This window comes from Myotis myotis, unplaced genomic scaffold, assembly GCF_014108235.1.
Source record: "Myotis myotis isolate mMyoMyo1 unplaced genomic scaffold, mMyoMyo1.p scaffold_m19_p_3, whole genome shotgun sequence".
Taxonomy (NCBI): domain Eukaryota; kingdom Metazoa; phylum Chordata; class Mammalia; order Chiroptera; family Vespertilionidae; genus Myotis; species Myotis myotis.
In genome coordinates, this window is record NW_023416335.1 from 37277754 (window position 1) to 37297195 (window position 19442).

At 43.8% G+C, this 19442-nt stretch overlaps 1 protein-coding gene across 2 annotated transcripts in view; it reads right to left on the minus strand.

Moving 5' to 3' along the window:
- The window catches only part of PCCA (propionyl-CoA carboxylase subunit alpha), a 385844-nt gene extending 374715 nt beyond the window's left edge, over positions 1 to 11129 (minus strand). For both annotated transcript variants that reach the window (XM_036297141.1, XM_036297140.1), the window contains exon 1: positions 10975 to 11129. In XM_036297141.1, the coding sequence (XP_036153034.1) occupies positions 10975 to 11079 (105 nt within the window). In that variant the 5' untranslated portion in view covers positions 11080 to 11129. The remainder of the gene's footprint in view (positions 1 to 10974) is intronic.
- Positions 11130 to 19442: the final 8313 nt, after the last annotated feature.

The window sequence follows — 19442 nt, forward strand, 5'->3', positions numbered from 1 at the left end:
GCCTAAGCGACTGTTATGACCAAACAACCGGAACAACCAGCCGGTAGCTATGACGCGTACTGCCCCAGACCTTGCTGCTGGGGCCCTAACAGCCCCAAATCTGGTCCCGGACCCAGACAGGAGGGAGGATGGAGCCCAATTCCTCGTGGAACTGACTGTTGGTTAGCTTGCTGCTGAGGCCAACCTCCAATGGCCCCTCCCCCTGGCCGGCCCCCTTGATCGGCCCCGATCACCAGCTAGGCCGAGGGACCCCACCTGTGCATGAATTCTGTTGGACACACTGAGCTAGAATAGTGCTTCTCAAACTTTACTGGTGATCAGCATCACCTGGAGGGCTTATAAAACAGATTGCTGGGGGTCCACTCCCAGCTTCTAACTGGCAGGCTTGGGGTCCTGCTGGAAAATCAGCATTTCTGATTAGTTTCCAGGTAATGCTGCTACAGTTGGCAGAAGTCCTGTGCTTGGAGAACTACTGCTCCAGAGTTCCCCTGCGAATGAGACATGAGAGGGAAGCTAGTCTCCAGCTGGGCCCCTTCCTTGCTTAGCATATTTTCCTCTGCTCTATCCTGCTGTCTTCACTGTTCTCTCAAACACCACCTGCACAAAATCCCTTTTCAGGCTCTGCTTCTAGGAAACCTACCCATCCCACCTCCATAGAACTATTTATATATAACTATAGCTTTCACAAAGTCCCAAATTAATAGCAATTAATGAGATGGGAAATATCACTGCATTTTTGTAAATGAGTAACCGAGAAGGTATTTATTGGATTGATAGGATACGATCTGTTTATCCTGATGAACAAATGTTCTTAACTATAAGTCTGGGACAACCTTATAGCCTACTGCTTCCCTCTTTTCCGTTACTGCTATGAATCTCAAACTAGTTTTTGTACCCAAAACATGTAAATTTGCACTTTCTCTTTTTTACTAAGTTTGCTAACATGGTATAATGAAGGTGTTGAAGTCAGATCTTAGTTTAAATCCTGCATTACCACTTAAATTGTGGTGTGACCTTGGGCAAGTTACTTAACCTCACTCAGCTGGAAAAATGAGAAGCACCTAATGGTGATTTGATAATTAAATTTGAACTCAGCTTCCCTTCTCCTTTGCCACTTTGAGAAGGTTCCTGGCTCCTTCTCTTTTCCCACATCCCTCAAATGACAAATAAGGTGAACCCACCCCTCTGTATTTTGTAAATTCAATCAAAGTATTGTAATGTAACTGTTATCTTGATCTTCCCTCCTAAGCTTCAGCCATCTAGATCTCTAAAACACTACCATATTCAAAGATATTGATCAATGATTAAGAATCAATCTTTTTTGTTAATTAAGATATAATGCACATATCATAAAACTCGTTTTTTTTTAAATATACAGTTCAGTGGTTTTTCATATATTCACAAGGTTGTGGAACCATCACCACTTTCTAATTGCAGAACATTTTTCATCACCCCAAAAAGAAACCCCTTAGTTGTTATCAGTCTCTCCCATCACCCTACCCCACAGCCCCTGGCAACCACTAATCTATTTTCTGTCTCTATAGATCTGTCTATTCTGGACATTTCGAATAAATGGATTCCTAAAATATGTGGCCTTTTGTCCTTCTTTTCAAGAGTCCTTGGTTCCTCTCATTCCTTGTATCTCCCTTCCAATCCAACAGCAAATAATAGTGACTGTAGTTCCAAAATATATACCAAATCTGACCAGTCTTCACCAACTCCGGTGCTACCAGACCACCCTCGTGCAAACTGCCATCATCTCTAATTTAAACTTCTAAAATAGCCTCCGGACTGGCTCGCTGCTTCCACTCCTCAAACCTCCATCTCCCTCAACCAGAGTAGTCTTTCCAAAATGTAAATCCAATTTGTTTAACACCCTCCAATGGATTCCATTAGGATACATTTCTACTACAAGCCCCTACATGACTGTCCCACTTACCCCATCTCCTAGCATATCCCCCCTCATTCTCCTCACTCCAACCATACTAGTACTGGCTATATTCATCCTTTTATGCAATTACTAGTGGCCCAGTGCATGGATCTGTGCACACTGAAAGGAAATTAATTAGAAAAAATATTTTAATATCACTATTTGCCCTTTCTCTATAATAGAAGTGTCAGAGATGAAAGAAAATTAGTAAAATCTATATGAAAATCCTATATAATAAAAGCCTAATATGCCAAGTGTCCGGTTTGGTCATCCATTCAACCAATCAAAGCATAATACGCTAATGATATGCTAAGGCTACTCAACCGCTCACTATAATGTGCACTGACCACCAGGGGGCAGACAGTTGACCGGTCGACCAGTTGCTATGACATGCACTGACCACCAAGGGGCAGACACTCTGACTGGTAGGTTAGCTTGCTGCTGGGGTCTGGCCAATCGAGACTGAGCTAGACAGGCCGGACACACCCTCGAGCCCTCCCACAGTCCCTCCTCCTGCCCAGCCCCACCCCCAATTGGCCCCCAACACCCCAATCAAGGATGGGGCTGGCTGGCCAACCACCTGCGGCCCCTCCCCCCAGCCCACCTGGCCCCTGATGGGCCCCCATCGGGGCAGGCCAGCCGGACCCCAACCATGCACAAATTCATGCACCAGGCCTCTGGTAATATATAAATAGATTAATAAATAAACAATAACATGATATAACAACAACAAAGACATGATATAAAAAAACAAGATATAAAAACAACAAAAACATGATATAAAAACAATATTAATGCAAACAATGACTGATAAAGTGATTAGACTTATTCTATTATCTCCCTGTATACCACATTAAGAGTGAAAACGCTTTTAGAGTGCTTGACTAATTTCCCTGTGATGAAGTATTTACAACTTTAACATCACACGATCTTCGAACTCAAGAGAAAGCAACATATAACTGACCATGTCTGAAAATGGGTTCAGGCAGGAATATTCCTACTCTGCTAGAGTTTGTCCTTGTGATTTATTAATAGTCATCACAAATGCTGTCTTCGAATTAATTTAAATGGGAGGCCAGTGTCAGACAGGGACAAATATCACGCATGCGTGAGTCAACATTTATTTTTAAATTGCCAGTGCATGTCATATGTGCACCGGTTGGTCAGACGGTTGGACAGACGGTCGTTCACTTAGCCTTTTACATATATACATACCAAATGTAGTCCCACCTCAGAGCTTTTGCCTTGGCCTTTCCCTTGGAATGTTAGTTCCCCAGATAATCACACAGCAAGTTGGGTCAGTTTTCTGTCCATATGCTCAGAAATGTCTGTACTATTTCCTTAGGTAACCACCTCCAACACCAACAACACTCTTTATCCCATTATCCTTTTATTTTTTTTCCTTTCAGAATATTTACCACTCTTTGAATTTATCTATTTATGTGAATATTGTCAGTCTTCACTACTCAAATATAACCACAATGAGGGCAAAAAACACTCACTGTTATATTCCCAGCACTAAACAGTATCTGGCACATAGTAGGCATAGGGATTGAATGGTGGCCCCCCCAGAATAATGTGTCCATGTCCTAAAACTTGTAAATTTGACCTTTTTTTTGGGGGGGGGGGATAAAAAAAAAGGATCTTTGCAAATATATTTAAGCTAGGGATCATGAGATAAGATCATCCTAGATCTTGTCCTGGCCCTAAATCCAAAGATGAGTGCCCTTATAAAAGAAAGAAGAGATAACACAGAGGGAAAAGGAAGAGAAGGTCATGTGAGGACAGAAACACAGATTACAGTGATATGGTCTCGGAATGTCTGGTGTCAACAGAAGCTCAGAGGCAAAGAAGGATTCCTCACTAGAGCCTTCAGAGTGAGTGTGGCCTTGTGGACACCTTGATCTCAGATGTTTAGCCGCCACAACTGTGAAAGAATAAATTTGTGTTGTTTTAAGCTACCACATGTATTCTGTCCCATGTATTCTGTCCCATGTATTCTGTATTTCTTTTCCTGGCTAAAATTATAAGTCTGTATCTTCCAACATTTTGAAATTCACTTTTATTTTCATTTTATATTGAACCCATCATAGTTTATGGTCTCTTTTTTTTCCAAATTAAAAAAAAAAAATCAATAGACATTCAAAATAAACTACTCCTTTTTTTTAAAATGTATTTTATTGATTTTTTTTTTTTTTTTTTTTTTACAGAGAGGAAGGGAGAGGGATAGAGAGTTAGAAACATCAATGAGAGAGAAACATCCCCCCACTGGGGATGTGCCTGCAACCAAGGTACATGCCCTTGACTGGAACTGAACCCAGGACCCTTGAGTCTGCAGGCCGACGCTCTATCCACTGAGCCAAACCGGTTAGGGCGTAAATAAACTACTCTTTAAAAATCATACAATACCCTAATTTTCTCAAAAAGTATATATTTGCTTCAACTATTGGAATATCTTCAAAGTATCTTCAAAGTAAAACGATATTTCTGCATATGACATTCCTCCATGTTCATTAAGGAGCTTATTATCTTCCTTCAATCTTTATTTTTATTCCTTGACCTCTCTATACCAGGGACATAGTGAAGCAATATGTTTTAGTTTCTCCTGATAGTGCCAGTCACTTAGTAGATGCTCCAAAAACACTTTTTGAATGGATAGAAAACTGCATATCTAGATAGATGAGTGAATGAATGAATACTATACTGCCTCTCTGAAACCATTCCTCTAAATCCTATTGTCTCTTCTACCTTCTTTCAAATACTAATTTAGACTAATACAGTTATTTAGTCAATAAAATAGTCACCCCTTGGAATCCATGGGATATTGGTTCCAGGATTCCCTGCTGATACCAAAAACCACAAATGCTCAAGTCCCTTATATAAAACTAGTGGCCCAGTGCATGAAATTCGTGCACATTAAAAGGGAATTAGAGGAAATATTTTAATATTGCTATTTGCCCTTTCTCTATAACAGAAGTATCAGAGATGAAAGAAAATTAGTAAAATGAATATGAAAATCTTCCTCCTATCAGAGTCTGGGGCACGCTGCAGAACCCAGAGTCAAGTCCCCGTCTACTCGCGTGCACCCATTCGGCGAGATCCAGACCTGGCTGGCCCCACCCCTGTCAAGCCCCGCCAGGCAGGGGGCGCAGCCTCAGTCCCCTGGCACATCCTCGGGTCCCCCGACCCAGCACCAGGGCGGGGGACACAGCCGCTGGATGTGAGGTGTAGCCTCAGGTCCCCCAGCCTAGTGCTGGGCTGGGGGTGCAGCCTCAGGTCTCCCGGCACATCCTCGGGTCCCCTGACCCAGCGCCATGGCGGGGGGCACATCCTCAGGTCCCCCGGGGTGGGGGAGCACAGTCTGAGGTCCCCCAGCCTGGCACCAGGGCGGGGGGCACGGCCTCAGGTCCCCCGGGGTGGGGGAGCACGGCCTGAGGTCCTCCATCAAGCCCTGCCGGGTTGGGGGCACAGCCTGAGTTCCCCGTCAAGCCCCACCAGGCAGGGGGCGCAGCCTCAGGTCCCTCGCCCCGGCCTGGCGCCACGCTGCCTTAGGTCCCTGCTGATCTCTCATTACAGCTTTTTACAGGAACCCCACCTCCGCTGTGGGCACAGCCATCTTGTGATGGCGTGACAGAGTGAGGGTCAATTTGCATATTACCTCTTTATTATATAGGATGGCACAGTGTATGTATATAATTTGTATTTGCAAATAGGCTACAGCAGAGTATACCTATGCATCACTTCATTCATGTGGATTCAGCATATAATAGTGCTCAGAGGGTGGCAAATTCAAATTTTGCTTTTTGAAACTTTCTGTAATCTTTCCCCCAAAATATTTTCAAGCCATAGTTGGTTGATTCTGTGGCAGAATGTGTGGCAAAACCTGCAGATAGAGGAGTGCTGATTCTATTAACTTACCCACTATATTCTTCAAAGTTCACTTACTCAACTCCAACTCTTATCTCATATCACTGACCCAAAAACCAGCCACTGGTTTCCCTCTTCCTTCCCAGCAACTCAATATGATTTTGCAGTCATCTGACTCCTGGTATCAAAGATGAAATACTATGTTTCTACCAAAAAAGATTCTTCCCGAATTTCCTTTGTCATCCCTATTCTCTCATTTAGCCACTTTTTTTTTAATTGGAATAATTTAAACAACTTCTTTTCCTTCATTATCTTCATTAAATAACATCACCATCTTTTCTCCTTATTCAGAAGAGTTTTAAAAGTCACTCCTTGGGAAGGCAGAGAGCAGGAGAGGAAGAAAGGGAGCATTAACCCAGAAACTTATATGCATATATGCATAACCCATGGACACAGACTAGTGTGGTGAAGGCCTGGAGGGGAGGGTGCCAGATGGAGGGGGACAATGGGGGAAAAAACAAAGGGGACATCTGTAACACTATCAACAATAAAGATAAATTTTTATTTTTTTATTTCTTAAAAATATTTTTTTGTATTGATTTCAGAGAGGAAGGGAGAGGAAGGGATAGATAAAAACATCAATGATGAGCCCTACCCATTTTGGCTCAGTAGATAGAATGGTGGATTGAAGGGTCCCGGGTTCGATTCCTGCCAAGGGCACATGCCTGGGTTGCGGGTTCGATCCCCAGTGTGGGGCGTGCAGAAGGCAGCCAATCAATGATTCTCTCTATAAATATCAATGATGAGAAAGAATCATTGATTGGCTGCCTTCTGCACACCCCACACTGGGGATCGAACCCGCAACCCAGGCATGTGCCCTGATGGGAATCGAACCATGCATGACTTCCTGGTTCATAGATCCATGTTCAATCACTAAGCCACTCTGGCCAGGCTAAAGGTAATTTTGTTTTTTAAGTAACTCCTCTATTCTGAACCTCTTAAGAACAGAATAAAATCCAAAAGTTGATATATAAATACACAAATGTCCATAAGAATTTTATCATGCCAGAAACTAGTTTCTATAATAGTCTTAAATTTTTTTTCCCAAATGATTAGCAGAAATCTATAAGCATGTAGGACAGATTTGCCTCCAGGCAATTCTAAAACATTTAGATATGCTTAAACATGACTGGGGGGGGGGGGGGGGTGCGGAATCGTGGATTTTAAGGAAACATAAAGCCTAAGCCAGGGGTCCTCAAACTACAGCCCGCGGGCCACATGCAGCCCGCCGGCACGCCGGGTGTTTTTGCCGCCGCTGCCTGTCCTGCTTAGCAGTCGACTCGTCCAGGGCCCGCAGTGCACATGTATGGAATGTCTGAGGGACAGTGAACGGGCCGGGCCCCCTGTTTAAAAAGTTTGAGGACCTCTGGCTAAGCATTCAAGCTTTGAAAATTCACCATATAATAAGACCATCATTCATATGAGACAAAAGCCAGGTTTTGGAATTACACCTCCAAGGTTCAAATTCTACCTCAGCCAACTGTGTCCATGAGCAACTTACTTAACTGCCGAGTTTTGTTTCCTCTTCTGTAAAATTGGGACGTTTTGCCTAGTGTTACATGGATAAGAGGTAATATATGAAAACCATATAAGGCATATAAAAGTTCAATAAACTGTAGCAATTATCAAAACCTAACATCCTGCCGAAACTGGTTTGGCTCAGTGGATAGAGCGTCGGCCTGCGGACTGAAAGGTCCCAGGTTCGATTCCGGTCAAGGGCATGTACCTGGGTTGCGGGCACGTCCCTAGTAGGGGATGTGCAGGAGGCGGCTGGTCGATGCTATCTCTCTCCCTTCCTCTCTGTGGAAAATCAATAAAATATATTTTTAAAAACAAACAAACAAAAAAAAAAAACAAACCTAACATCCTGGAGCCACGAAGAAAAAAAAAAATGTAGACAGAAGGGAACATTGGGTACTTAAACAGAATGTGTTTAAAAAGCTGATACACAAAACAAATAAAACTAAAAGGTGAACTCTACATATACCCTAGAAGCAAGCAAATTCTGCCAACTGGCCAAAAGAATGGTTAGAATTCTCTAGACTAAGTGTAGAGTTAGCAGTCTATTTTCCAACCAACCAAATGGCTTGCAGAGGTAGAGGGAGAAATGGGAGAACAAAATCTTCAGAAAGTTCTGCTTCAAATATAGATTCAGTGGAGCACATTTCAAGTTCACCTAAGAGAAACATGGAGCGAAACTAAGTAGCAGCTCAACTACCCCTAAAGCAGGGGTGGGAACCTTTTTTCTGCCAGGGGCCATTTGGATATTTATAACAACATCTGCAGGCCATACAAAATTATCAACTTAACAACTAGCCTGCTCTATTTGGCCAAACATTTAATTAACTCACCCCTAATGCTTTGGCAGGGCCAGGCCAAATATTTCAGGCAGGCCTTATAGGGCCCTCGGACTTCCCTCACCCCTGCCTTAAAGGGAGAGCGAACTTCAGAGTTCTTCCCACCTCCAGGAGGAACTCTTTACTCGAAAAAGTAACTCTCTATTCCAGTCAGTATTGTCACACATTCAGCAGCACCTATTGTGTCAAGTACTGTGCTAACGACACAGAAATAGATAAGATGCAGTCTCTGCCAACACATTGAAAGGAAGAAACAGGGTAAGAAAAATCAAATCTTAGATATCATACAGTTAATATATAACAAGTATAGAGCAGTAAACACAGTAACAACTTTCCTCTTAGCCTCTCCAATCGAAAATATGGCAGTGTAATCCCTCCCACCTCCTACATGAATGCTATAAAATAAAGACCAAACCTAACAGCATGGTCTACAAGGCCCAACATGGTCTGGCCCCTTCCTACCTCTCCAGCACCAACCACTCTCTGTACCTGAGCCGCAGAGTTTTTTCCCCCAGTTCTACCTTGTCATTCCCTCTGGCCACAGGATCTTTGCACATGCTGTTCTCGCACATATAACACTCATGTCTTCTATCTTTGCCTAGAAAAGCCACTTGGTCCTTCAAAATTTGTTTAACTTTTCACTTCCAAAGGAAAACACTCCCTTACCTTAGGCAGTATAGTATGATTAAGAGCACAGGTTCTGGAGTTCTAGCTCTGACACTTACTAGTGCTGTCGTTTTGAGCAAGTTGCATAACACTGTGTGCCTCAATTTCTTCATCTGTATATGGGGTTATATGGCTGTTGTGAGGACTGAATAAATTAATTCAAGTAAAACATCGTAACAGTATCGAGGATATACACCTCAATATCTTGACTTGGTCAAATCCCTCGGTTCTATTTTCTTATATTACCCTGACTTCTCCCCTACCATTTTATACTTGTCTTTCCCTAATGGACTAAAATTTCTAATAAAGCAGAAACTGTTGAAAAGGCGAGGGCTGTGCCCTCCATCTTACCCTGGGTCCTCCATTTTTGGGCAGAGCCATGTGCTCGGCAAGGCTTCTTCCCGGAAGCCCAAGCCTCTGCTAGCCACGCCCAGGATTTCTTTACAAGACACCGACTTGCGCCTGGCCAATCGGCAGGACCCACAGTCACCTCTCCACCCCCCTATAAAACTCCTCTTCCCATCGGGCTAGGTCTCTCTCTACCACCTGCTGCTGTGTCAGTAAGGAGGGTAGGGGACCCAGACCCGGGTTTGAATAAAAGACTCTTTGCTTTTGCATTGGACTCGCTGGCTCCCTGGTGGGCTCTTGGGAATCTTGAAATCTGGGCATAACACTGTATTTTTTCCCCTAGAGATAGAACAAAATAGTATTCAATAAAGATTTATTGGGGGGGGGGAGTAACTAAAAGGAAGAAGCTAAGGCCCAACGAAGTGACTTGTCTCATTAACACCATACAATACAAAACTTAACCTATGTGACTCCAATGCCCAGACTTTTCCACTACACCAGGCTGCCTCCTATGTAAATGTAACAGTCTTGTAACTGCTGGATGGGGCCAAGGAAGATTAAAAGATTAAAAACAAAATTACCAAACAATAGATTGCACCAACACAAAGAACATTGTGTTCTTTGAGATAGCATTCTGAAGTTGACACAAAGCTGACACAGGTGCAGGCTTACTTCCATTGCGGAGAACAGCTCCAACTCTCACACTGCTCCCGAGGATTTCCTCCCAGGTTGAGCAATGAGGGAGCAGGATGGCCCGGGTCATCCCCAAAGTGCCTTCCCATCCTAAAGGTCAGTGACCATAAATCAAGTTATGTGTCAATTTTTAAAATAATTTTTAAAAGAAGTTTAGCAAGCAGACTGAACCAGGTGGCAGGTGGTTGTCAGGAAGACCTGCGTTTTCCAGAATTTGTTTCAAGGGACTTAATAAACCCTATTAAAGTTAAGTTGGGAAGTCTGTGCTTAGAAATTATGAGACTCCATGTGGAGAAAAGTGTTGACAGCCACACACACACACTCCGACATCTGAGTCAAGGCTGCCACCTGAAACCCTAGGACACACAGAACGGTGGCGGAAAAAAAAAAAATGTGTTTAAAATGTGTTTCAGAAAAGTACAAAAGGCAGGCTGACCACTACTACATGCAAAAGAAAAACAAGTTCACAGGATGCATCTGCTGTATACGGTGATGTACTACAATTAAAATAGGCCTTCATCTCAGACGTAAAAGGCGGTCATCTTGACATCGTGTGACACTTTAAAAGTTGAGAGAAACTTGCAATCCTAACTCTCCTTCAACAGCAATCCCCCGTGTCCCTTCCAGCAGGAAAGAGCCACGAGAACAGGGAAACTGTACGGACCATTAAAAACACACCCTGGAAAGGTCAAGGAAAGCCAAAACCTTAGGGCCAAAGAGGGGGTGCACAGGAAATGCAGGTACACACGGCCAGAGATCTGTCAGCCGCCGGGAGCGAGCAGAACGCAGCCTGCCGGCTCCCCGGCCCCGCCGCCCTCCGCGACCCCGAGCGCCCGCGGCAGCAGGACGAGGACGCCGGCTCTGCCCCGCCCCCACGCGCAATCTGCAGGGGGAGGGAATCAGCACCCCGCCCCGCCGCCGCCGCGGGATCGGGGCCGCGGGGGGCGCGGGAGCCCCCGGGGCGCTGGCCGCCGCACGGACCACCGCCGGGCGGAGCGGGGCTGGGAGCCCGGGGAATCCCAGACCCGCGGGAGCCCCGCCGTCGCTCCTCACCTTCAGGGTCCACAGCGCGGCGCTCTGCATCAGCTGCTGCGGCGACCGCCGCGCACGCCGTCCCGCCGCGACCAGCGAGCCCAAGCTCACCCAGAGCCCCGCCATTGTCGCCCCCGCCGACCGGCGCTCGGTTGACCTCTCACCTCGCCGAAGGGGGCGGAAGAGGGGAGCGCCTACGCTTCGGCCAATCAGCGGCCGGGGATCCGAGGCCCCGCCCCCGTCGCGCGGGAGGGGCGGGAGCAGCGCTGGACCAACCACGGGAGCCTGGAGCGGGACTCGGGCGGGATGCGTGCTGGGACCTGGAGGGACGTGGGAGGGCTGGGGCGCGGCCCGCGGGCACCCGGCGTCGTTCTGTCCTCCCGACTGAACCCCGGGAGGGAGCGAGGCGGGGAAGGCCCAGGGGTTCAGTCCACTCTTCTTGAGGTCACCCCGTGCTGGACCAGCATCCACTTAGCAACCCACCTGCAGCCAGGCCACTTCATGCCCGGTCACCTCCGCCCATGGCCACCCTGCAGTCCTGAGGGTTCTACACTGCACACCTGTGCTCAAACTGTGTTCCTGTGTGTGTGAAAGCATAAAGGGAAAAGTACGAAACTGAGGGAAGGTTTCGGACACGTGCGGTAATGTAGAGAACGCTCTGGGTCCGGGAAAGGGGATCTGAGCTCTCCTATCTCTGCCTCATAATACTTGCAAATCAGGGGAATTAGCCGTAACTAGTCAGTTTATGTTGCTTGCCAGCGGGCACCCTTACTAGTTCAACTGCTAAGGGCCAGACCTATGCTAGATATCTCAAATTCTGTCTCATTTAATCTTTATAAGAACCCTAATGGCAAAAAAAAATAAAATACACCCTAATGGCCCATACATTATTCCCACTCTGAGAAACTGAACTTAAAAGTCACTCATCTAGTAGATGGTGAAACTGGGATTCGAACCCCTGTCTGGCTGTCTTCAAGGACTAGGCTTTTGTTTGTTTTATTATGGAAGTTTTGTAACATATACCAAAGAGAGAAAAACCATATAATTATCACCCAGGCACCCATCACACAGCTTCAATAAATCAATATTTTGTCAATCTTGTTTCATCTAGTCCCCCTTTTTTGCAAATCTCAAACATTAAATAGGGCAGAATCAGGAGCTCTGCTCTCAACTATTTTGCTACTATTACAGAGTCACCTTGAATGAGTTACAAAGGTAGGAGGGATGACCTTGAATTTGATACAGTATGGCAAATGCCAAAGGAGATACAAACAAAATGTTTGGGGATATCAAAGCAGTGACATTTAGTGGGACTTTAATGTGTAAGTAGGAACTCTCATGACAGGCAAAATAAAAAGAAATATCAGTTCCACAAGATTTCTCACTTTGGGATCTATGCTGGACTCATTTCCTACCCAGAAAACCTGCTTTGCTTTTCTCTTTCTTTTTCTCCCTCCCATTTTTACCCTTTGGAAGTTACTGTGGTTGTTTTGCTTGTCTTAGCTACAGTAGCCAAATATGTGCCCTAACTAATAGAACACGACTATGTATCTTAGTCCTCTCCATTTAAAGGTATAGGTTCTAAGGAAAATAGCTAAGATACCTGAGGACATGAGCAAGAAATAAACTTCTTATTTTCCTAGGCCATCAAGATTTGGGGATTAGAGTAGTTAGTCTACCCATCCTAATACCGTATCAATAGAGGAAAATTAAATGGAGTAAAAAGGACTTTTGTATGTATCAGATGACAAAAGGTAATATTTAACAGTAAAAGAGATTTGCCATTGTGGCTCAGTTGGTTGAGCATCATCCCATGCATCAAAAGGTTGCATGTTCAATTCCCGGTCAGGGGGCATGCAGGAGGCAGCCAGTTGATGTTTCTCTTACACATCAGTGTTTCTCTCTTTCCCTCTCCCTTCCTCTCTCCCTAAAATCAATAAAAACATTTTTTAAAAGATTAAAATAGATTCTTTTTATGAAAATGGAAAGAATATTTAACACTAAATTACATAATTCATAAATTTTGACAATGAAGACCTCTTCAAAATCAAAGTGTTAAAATATTTTTCATGCCGGTTTGGTTCAGTGTAGGCCTGCGGACCAAAGTGTAGGATAGACCAAAGTGCGGACCAAAGGGTCCTGGGTTTGATTCCGGTCAAGGGCACATACCTTGATTGCAGGCTTCTCCCTGGCCTGGGCCCTGGTTGGGGCCCAGGCAAAAGGCAACCAATCGATGTGTTTCTCTCACATTGATGTTTCTCTGTCTTTCCCTCTCTCTTCCACTCTCCCTAAAAATCAATAGAAAAATATCCTCAGGTAAGGATTAACAAAATACATACTAGTATATACATATATATATATATTTTCACTATTACTATGAATAAATTAGACCACTGCTTTAAAAAATTTGTCAGAATATCACCTCACACCTGTCAAAATGGCTATCATCAATAAATGCTGGGGTCCAACCCCAGCAGGTCCAGGGGTCCCCAAAGGTGTGGACGGAGTTGGCGAAGAAGGAATGACACAGAGTCAGCGTTCAGTTGATCAGCATGGTTGGGTTCTCTTGCCTGGTTCTATTGCCAGGTTCTGTAGGTTCTCCAGCCAGGTTCTGTAGCCAGGTTCTGTCTCCAGGATCTTCAGCCAGGTTCTCTCGCTAGGTTCTGACTCTAGGTTCTGTCTCCAGTTTCTGTCCAGGATCTTTTGCCATGTTCTCTCGCTAGGTTCTGTCTCTAGGTTCTGTCTCCAGTTTCTGTCCAGGATCTTTTGCCATGTTCTCTCGCTAGGTTCTGTCTCTAGGTTCTGTCTCCAGTTTCTGTCCAGGATCTTTTGCCATGTTCTCTCCAGCAAAGTTCTTCTGTCTAGGTTCTGTGTCTAGGTTCTGTGTCCTGTTGTCTTGTGACATCTGTATTTATACCAGTTGGTTCCAATCCTATCAATCTCTATTCCAAAGGTTAGGGCGTTTCTTATCTCCATTCCAGGGAGTAAAGATTATGTAAGTTAAGCATGATTGTTCGTAGTTAAAGTGATTAATTACCCGCCTGGCACTTAGTTAAAGGGTTTTATTCCCTCCCTAACTTCAGGGGAAAATCCCTACCTGGGGAAACAACCTTTCTCAGAGAGGTGACCTTGGTTAAAACACATGGTGCCAAGAAGGTGAGCAAACATATTAAGAACAGTATGCCATCTATGCCAGGACCCTTGAAACAGCAAGCATGGACCGGCTCCCGGCAAATAAATCTACAAACAACAAGTGTTGGTGAGCATGTGGAAAAAGGAAACCCTTGTGTTCTATTGGTGGGATTATAATGGTGTAGCCATTAGAGCAAACAGTATGGAGGTTCCTCAAAAAAATTAAAAATGGAACTGCTCTATGACCCAGCAATTCCACTTCTGGGTATACATCTGAAGAAACCCAAAACACTAATTTGACAAGATACATGCACCCCTATGTGCATTGCATAGTTATTTAAAATAGCCAAGAGACAGAAGCAACCTAAGTGCCCATTAATAGACAAGTGGAGCAAGAACCGGTTTGGCTCAGTGGATAGAGCGCCAGTCTGAGGACTCAAGGGTCCCAGGTTTGATTCCGGTCAAGGGCATGTACCTTGGTTGCGGGCATATCCCGAGTGGGGGCTTGCAGGAAGCAGCTGATCAATGTTTCTCTCTCATTGATGTTTCTGGCTCTCTGTCCCTCTCCCTTCCTCTCTTAAAAAAGAAAAAAAAATCAATAAAATATATTTTTAAAAAAATAGACAAGTGGATAAAAAAAAGTGGCGCTATATATATATATATACAGTGCAATATTAGTCAGCCATGGAAAAGAATGAAATCTTCCCATTTGTGACAGTACAGATAGACCTAGACAGTATTATGCTAAGTGAAATAAATAGAAAAAGACAAATACCATAAGATTTCACTTATATGCAGAATCTAAAGAACAAAATAAATGAACAAACAAAACAGAAACAGACTCAAATACAGAGAACAAACTGATGGTTGCCAGAGAGGAGGGCAGTTGAGGGACTGGGTGAAAAAGGTAAAAGGATTAAGAAGTACCATATTGCCAAAACCGGTTTGGCTCAGTGGATAGAGCGTCGGTCTGTGGACTGAAAGGTCCCAGGTTTGATTCCGGTCAAGGGCATGTACCTGGGTTGCGGGCACATCCCCAGTAGGAGATGTGCAGGAGGCAGCTGATCGATGTTTCTCTCTCATCGATGTTTCTAACTCTCTCTCTCCCTCCCTCTCTGTAAAAAATCAATAAAATATATTTAAAAAAAAAAAAAGAAGAAGTACAATATTCACAGGGATGTAAGGTACAGCATAGAGAATGTGATAAATAATATTGTAATAACTATGTATGGTGCCAGGTGGGTACTTTAAATATCAAGGGATCACTGTAAATTATATGGTTGGGTAACCACTATGATGTACACCAGAAACTAATATAAAGTAGTATTAAATGTCAACCAAAATTGAAAAATACAATTTTTTTTAAATGATAGCTTTCACATAGAATTCCAAATTTTCTACTTCTCTTGAGATGTCAAAAGATTTAACAGTTCAAGGGTTCCCACCCCAAAACATTCTAAATCACCTTCCTTTGCCACACCCAGTCCTTTACTATCCTCTTTACACGCTTGTGCTTTGTATCCCTATTCAGTTCCTTTGTTGTTGTTACTCCTCAGTTGAGGACATTTTTCCATTGATTTTTAAAGAGGGAGAGACAGAGATAAACACTGATGTGAGAGAGGGGCACATCGATTGGCTGCCTCCTGCACACACCCTGACCAGGGCAGAGGAACCTGCAACTGAGGTACATGGCCTTAACTGGAATCGGACCCAGGACCCTTCAGTCCGCGCACCAACGCTCTATCCACTGGGCCAAACCAGCTAGGGCTTTTGTCCCTATTCTTTAGGTGGGAAACCTGAAGCATCTTAATCCAGGAAGTGATATTGTATTTGCATTTTAGAAAGTATTTTACATCATTCTAAAGCTAGAATTATAAGTAAAAGAAAAACAAGCTGCTGAAGAATATACACAGTTTGACACCATTTTTTATCAAAGCTTTAAAATATGTGAAACCTCATGTTATTGACAAACACATACATAAGTAATAAAGGTATATAATAATGTATAGGAATGCTAATCTATAAATTTGAGAGACGTGCTGCCCCTCCTAAAGGAAGCTGTCTTGGTTTCCTTGGGCTGCCATAACAAAATGCCATACACCGGGTAGCTTAAACAACAGAGATTTGTCCCCCTCACAGTTCTGGAGGTTAGAAGTCCAAGATCAATGTCCTGGCCAATTCAGCTTCTGGCAAGAGCTGTCTTCCTGCCTTCTCATGTCTTCACGTAACCTTCCCTCCATGCACATGTGTGCAAGGAGAGGGAGCGAGAGCACTGTTATCTCTTCTTATAAAGTGACTGATCCTACTGGTTCAGTGTCCCACCTGCATAACCTTAGTCAACCTTTAATAACTTCCATAAAGGCCCTATCTCCAAATATCGTGTCAGTCAGGGTTAGGGTTTCAGCATATGACTTTGGAAGGACAGATTCAGCCCATAACACCTTCCCATGAGGGGTCACACAGAGCACACTCTTCCCCCAGCAATGAAAATGCAAATGTGCAATGTTTCTGCCCAGGGAGGGCCATTATTAGAGACTCTGACCAGCATTTTTCTTGGGGGCTGGTCATGTAGGCACCCTCCACCTCGCATGTAAGATTCCCAGAAAAAAAAAGCCAGTGTTCAGCATAAACCACATTATTTGCACAGTCTGAGCACAGTGGGGCACCCTTATTAGTGGGGAATCGTGGGAACACTTCAGAAAGCCAGCCAAGGGCAGACCATGCAAGCAGGCTCTTCTAAAGATAGTCACTTCAGACTTTCTTCTACATACTTAACAACGACCACCCCAGCTCTGCTTTATTGCTCCATCTCCTCGATAAAAATTACTGAGATCCCAATTGCTAAGCACTAAAACTGAGACAATTATTGTCTACAAATTATTTTGTTTCCTGATTTCAATATTATTGTCAATCAAGGACAATCATAGCACATTTATGACTTAAAAGGATCTGGAGATTCGTCAACATGCTTTTTGGTCATCATATGTTCTTTCCCAAAGTAATCAGTGATAATATCCTTCTAAATTAATTGTGTATCATACTTCAAGAGAGAACCCCACCTTTTCCCCTCCCCAGAGTGCTGATTAACATAGTAGGCAAGCTCTTCAATCTTATTACCATAGCAAATATAGCTTGATGACCATCCTACTCCAGCAATGGGGGTGAAGACACTAAAGTATACTCAAGGATGTTTCTAGTGCATATCCCATATGCCTGCAACTAAATCCTGGCAAAACTGTAAAGATAGAAAGAATAGAACCAAAGCTTCTTTGAACACCTCCAAATGGATTGTATAAAATTCCCCCAATAATGGGATATGAATGTGTTTTGGTAATTGGGTTTGTTATTAGAATGGAACATGAACTGCAATAATGCATTGTCACATTTTAATCTGTATGTATGCTTTCTTGATTTTTCCTAGATAGTGTCTTTCACCTTTTTTGGTTGAAGTTTCCAAATTATTGACAAATGGCTTGTTATCTCCTTTTTTAAAAATCTGTTTTTATTGATTTTTAGAGAGAGTGGAAGGAAGAAGGAGAGAAAGAAACACCGATGTGAAGGAGAAACACGGATCAGCACCCCTACCAGGGATCAAGCCCACAACCCTGGCATGTGCCCTGACCCGGAATCAAACCTTCCACCTTCTGGTGCACGAGATGACAATCAACTGAGCCACACCAGCCAAGGCGGCTTGATATTTCTCTCTATCTCTCTCCTCTCTCTCTCTCTCTCTCTCTCACTCTCTCTTATAAAAATTTTATTTTTATTGTTGAGATGTCCCCCATTTTTCTCCCTTTGTCCCCCTCTACCTGGCTCCAGCCCCACCCCAGGCCTTCACCACACTATTGTATGTCCATGGGCTATGCATATATGCATATAAATTTTTTGGTTAATCTCTTCCCGCTCCCCCTCCCCCTTCCCTCTGATATCTGTCCGTCAGAACCAGCTTTTGATAATCAATTGCTAAATTGTCAGGAATCTTGCCAGATGGTTGTTAAATCCTGTAGCTTGAAGTCAGCCTATGGAAATATTTACACGATGGAAATCAGGAAACATTACCAATTAGGGACTCCTCAACTCCCATTCTCCCAAAGAAACTGTTGTTAATTTGTCAGCACACCACTGCCTGGAAGGTACCTATCCTTAATGTTGCCCTCAGTCACATCTAGGCATATGTCCAACAATACAGTTTGCTTATGACATGGCTAACATGTACAATTAAACCAACGCTTGAGTTTGTATTCACTGTCTTTTGGGGTCCACCCAGTTTCACTTGGTACCAGTTAGTTTCTAGGTATCAATTGGTTCCCCCACATAATTGGACTCAACCACTAAGTGACTACTTTTTAGATGGCAAACACCTCAATATGCCAGACAACCAGAAATTTGAAATGTACCACACTGTACTGGAAAGGGAGATTCCTATCTCCACTTGTGGACTTTTCATGGGTGTTAGTCTTTGTAACTAGAATTTCACAGTAACAGAGCTTTACCAAGAAATCGGAAACAGATGGCGTCTATTTAGAGCAGTGGTTCTCAACCTTCCTAATGCCGCGACCCTTTAATACAGTTCCTCATGTTGTGGTGACCCCCAACCATAAAATTATTTTCATTACTACTTCATAACTATAATTTTGCTACTGTTATGAATCGTAATGTAAATATCTGATATGCAGGATGTATTTTCATTGTTACAAATTGAACATAATTAAAGCATAGTGATTAATCACAAAAACAATATGTAATTATATATGTGTTTTCCGATGGTCTTAGGCGGCTCCTGTGAAAGGGTCGTTCGACCCCCAAAGGGGTCTCGACCCACAGGTTGAGAACCGCTGATTTAGAGGTTATCTCGCCTTTACAGACGTCACAAGACTGGCATCTACTTAAGCTCAACCCCGAGCTCTTTTGCTTTAGATGCAGCTCATAACTTCTCTACTATGAATTCAGTCACTGGCACTGGACCAATCTCCATAAGTGACACCATCACTCAAGGTCCCGCTGGACATTTCTTTTCCTCCAAAATTCTGGTCTGAAAACTAGCTTCCAGTTCCTTTTATAACCTTGCTTGGCTCCAAAGCAGGGTGTTCCTCGTTAGAGGGAGATGGGAAAACAAAGAACATTTCTCAACGTGTCTTGGAAAGGCAGGCAGACAGTGCAAACCTGGGGAATTTGGCAACAGCCTGTCCATTTAATTCTGTCCTCAACAAACTAACACTCCCACACACCTGGCGGGATCCCAGTTGTTTGTTGCTAGGCACAAGTGGCCCTCACTCTGCCCTGCAGGCATGGCACAGTGGTTGAGCGTTGACCTATGAATCAGGAGGTCATGGGTCAATTCACTGCCAGGGCACGTG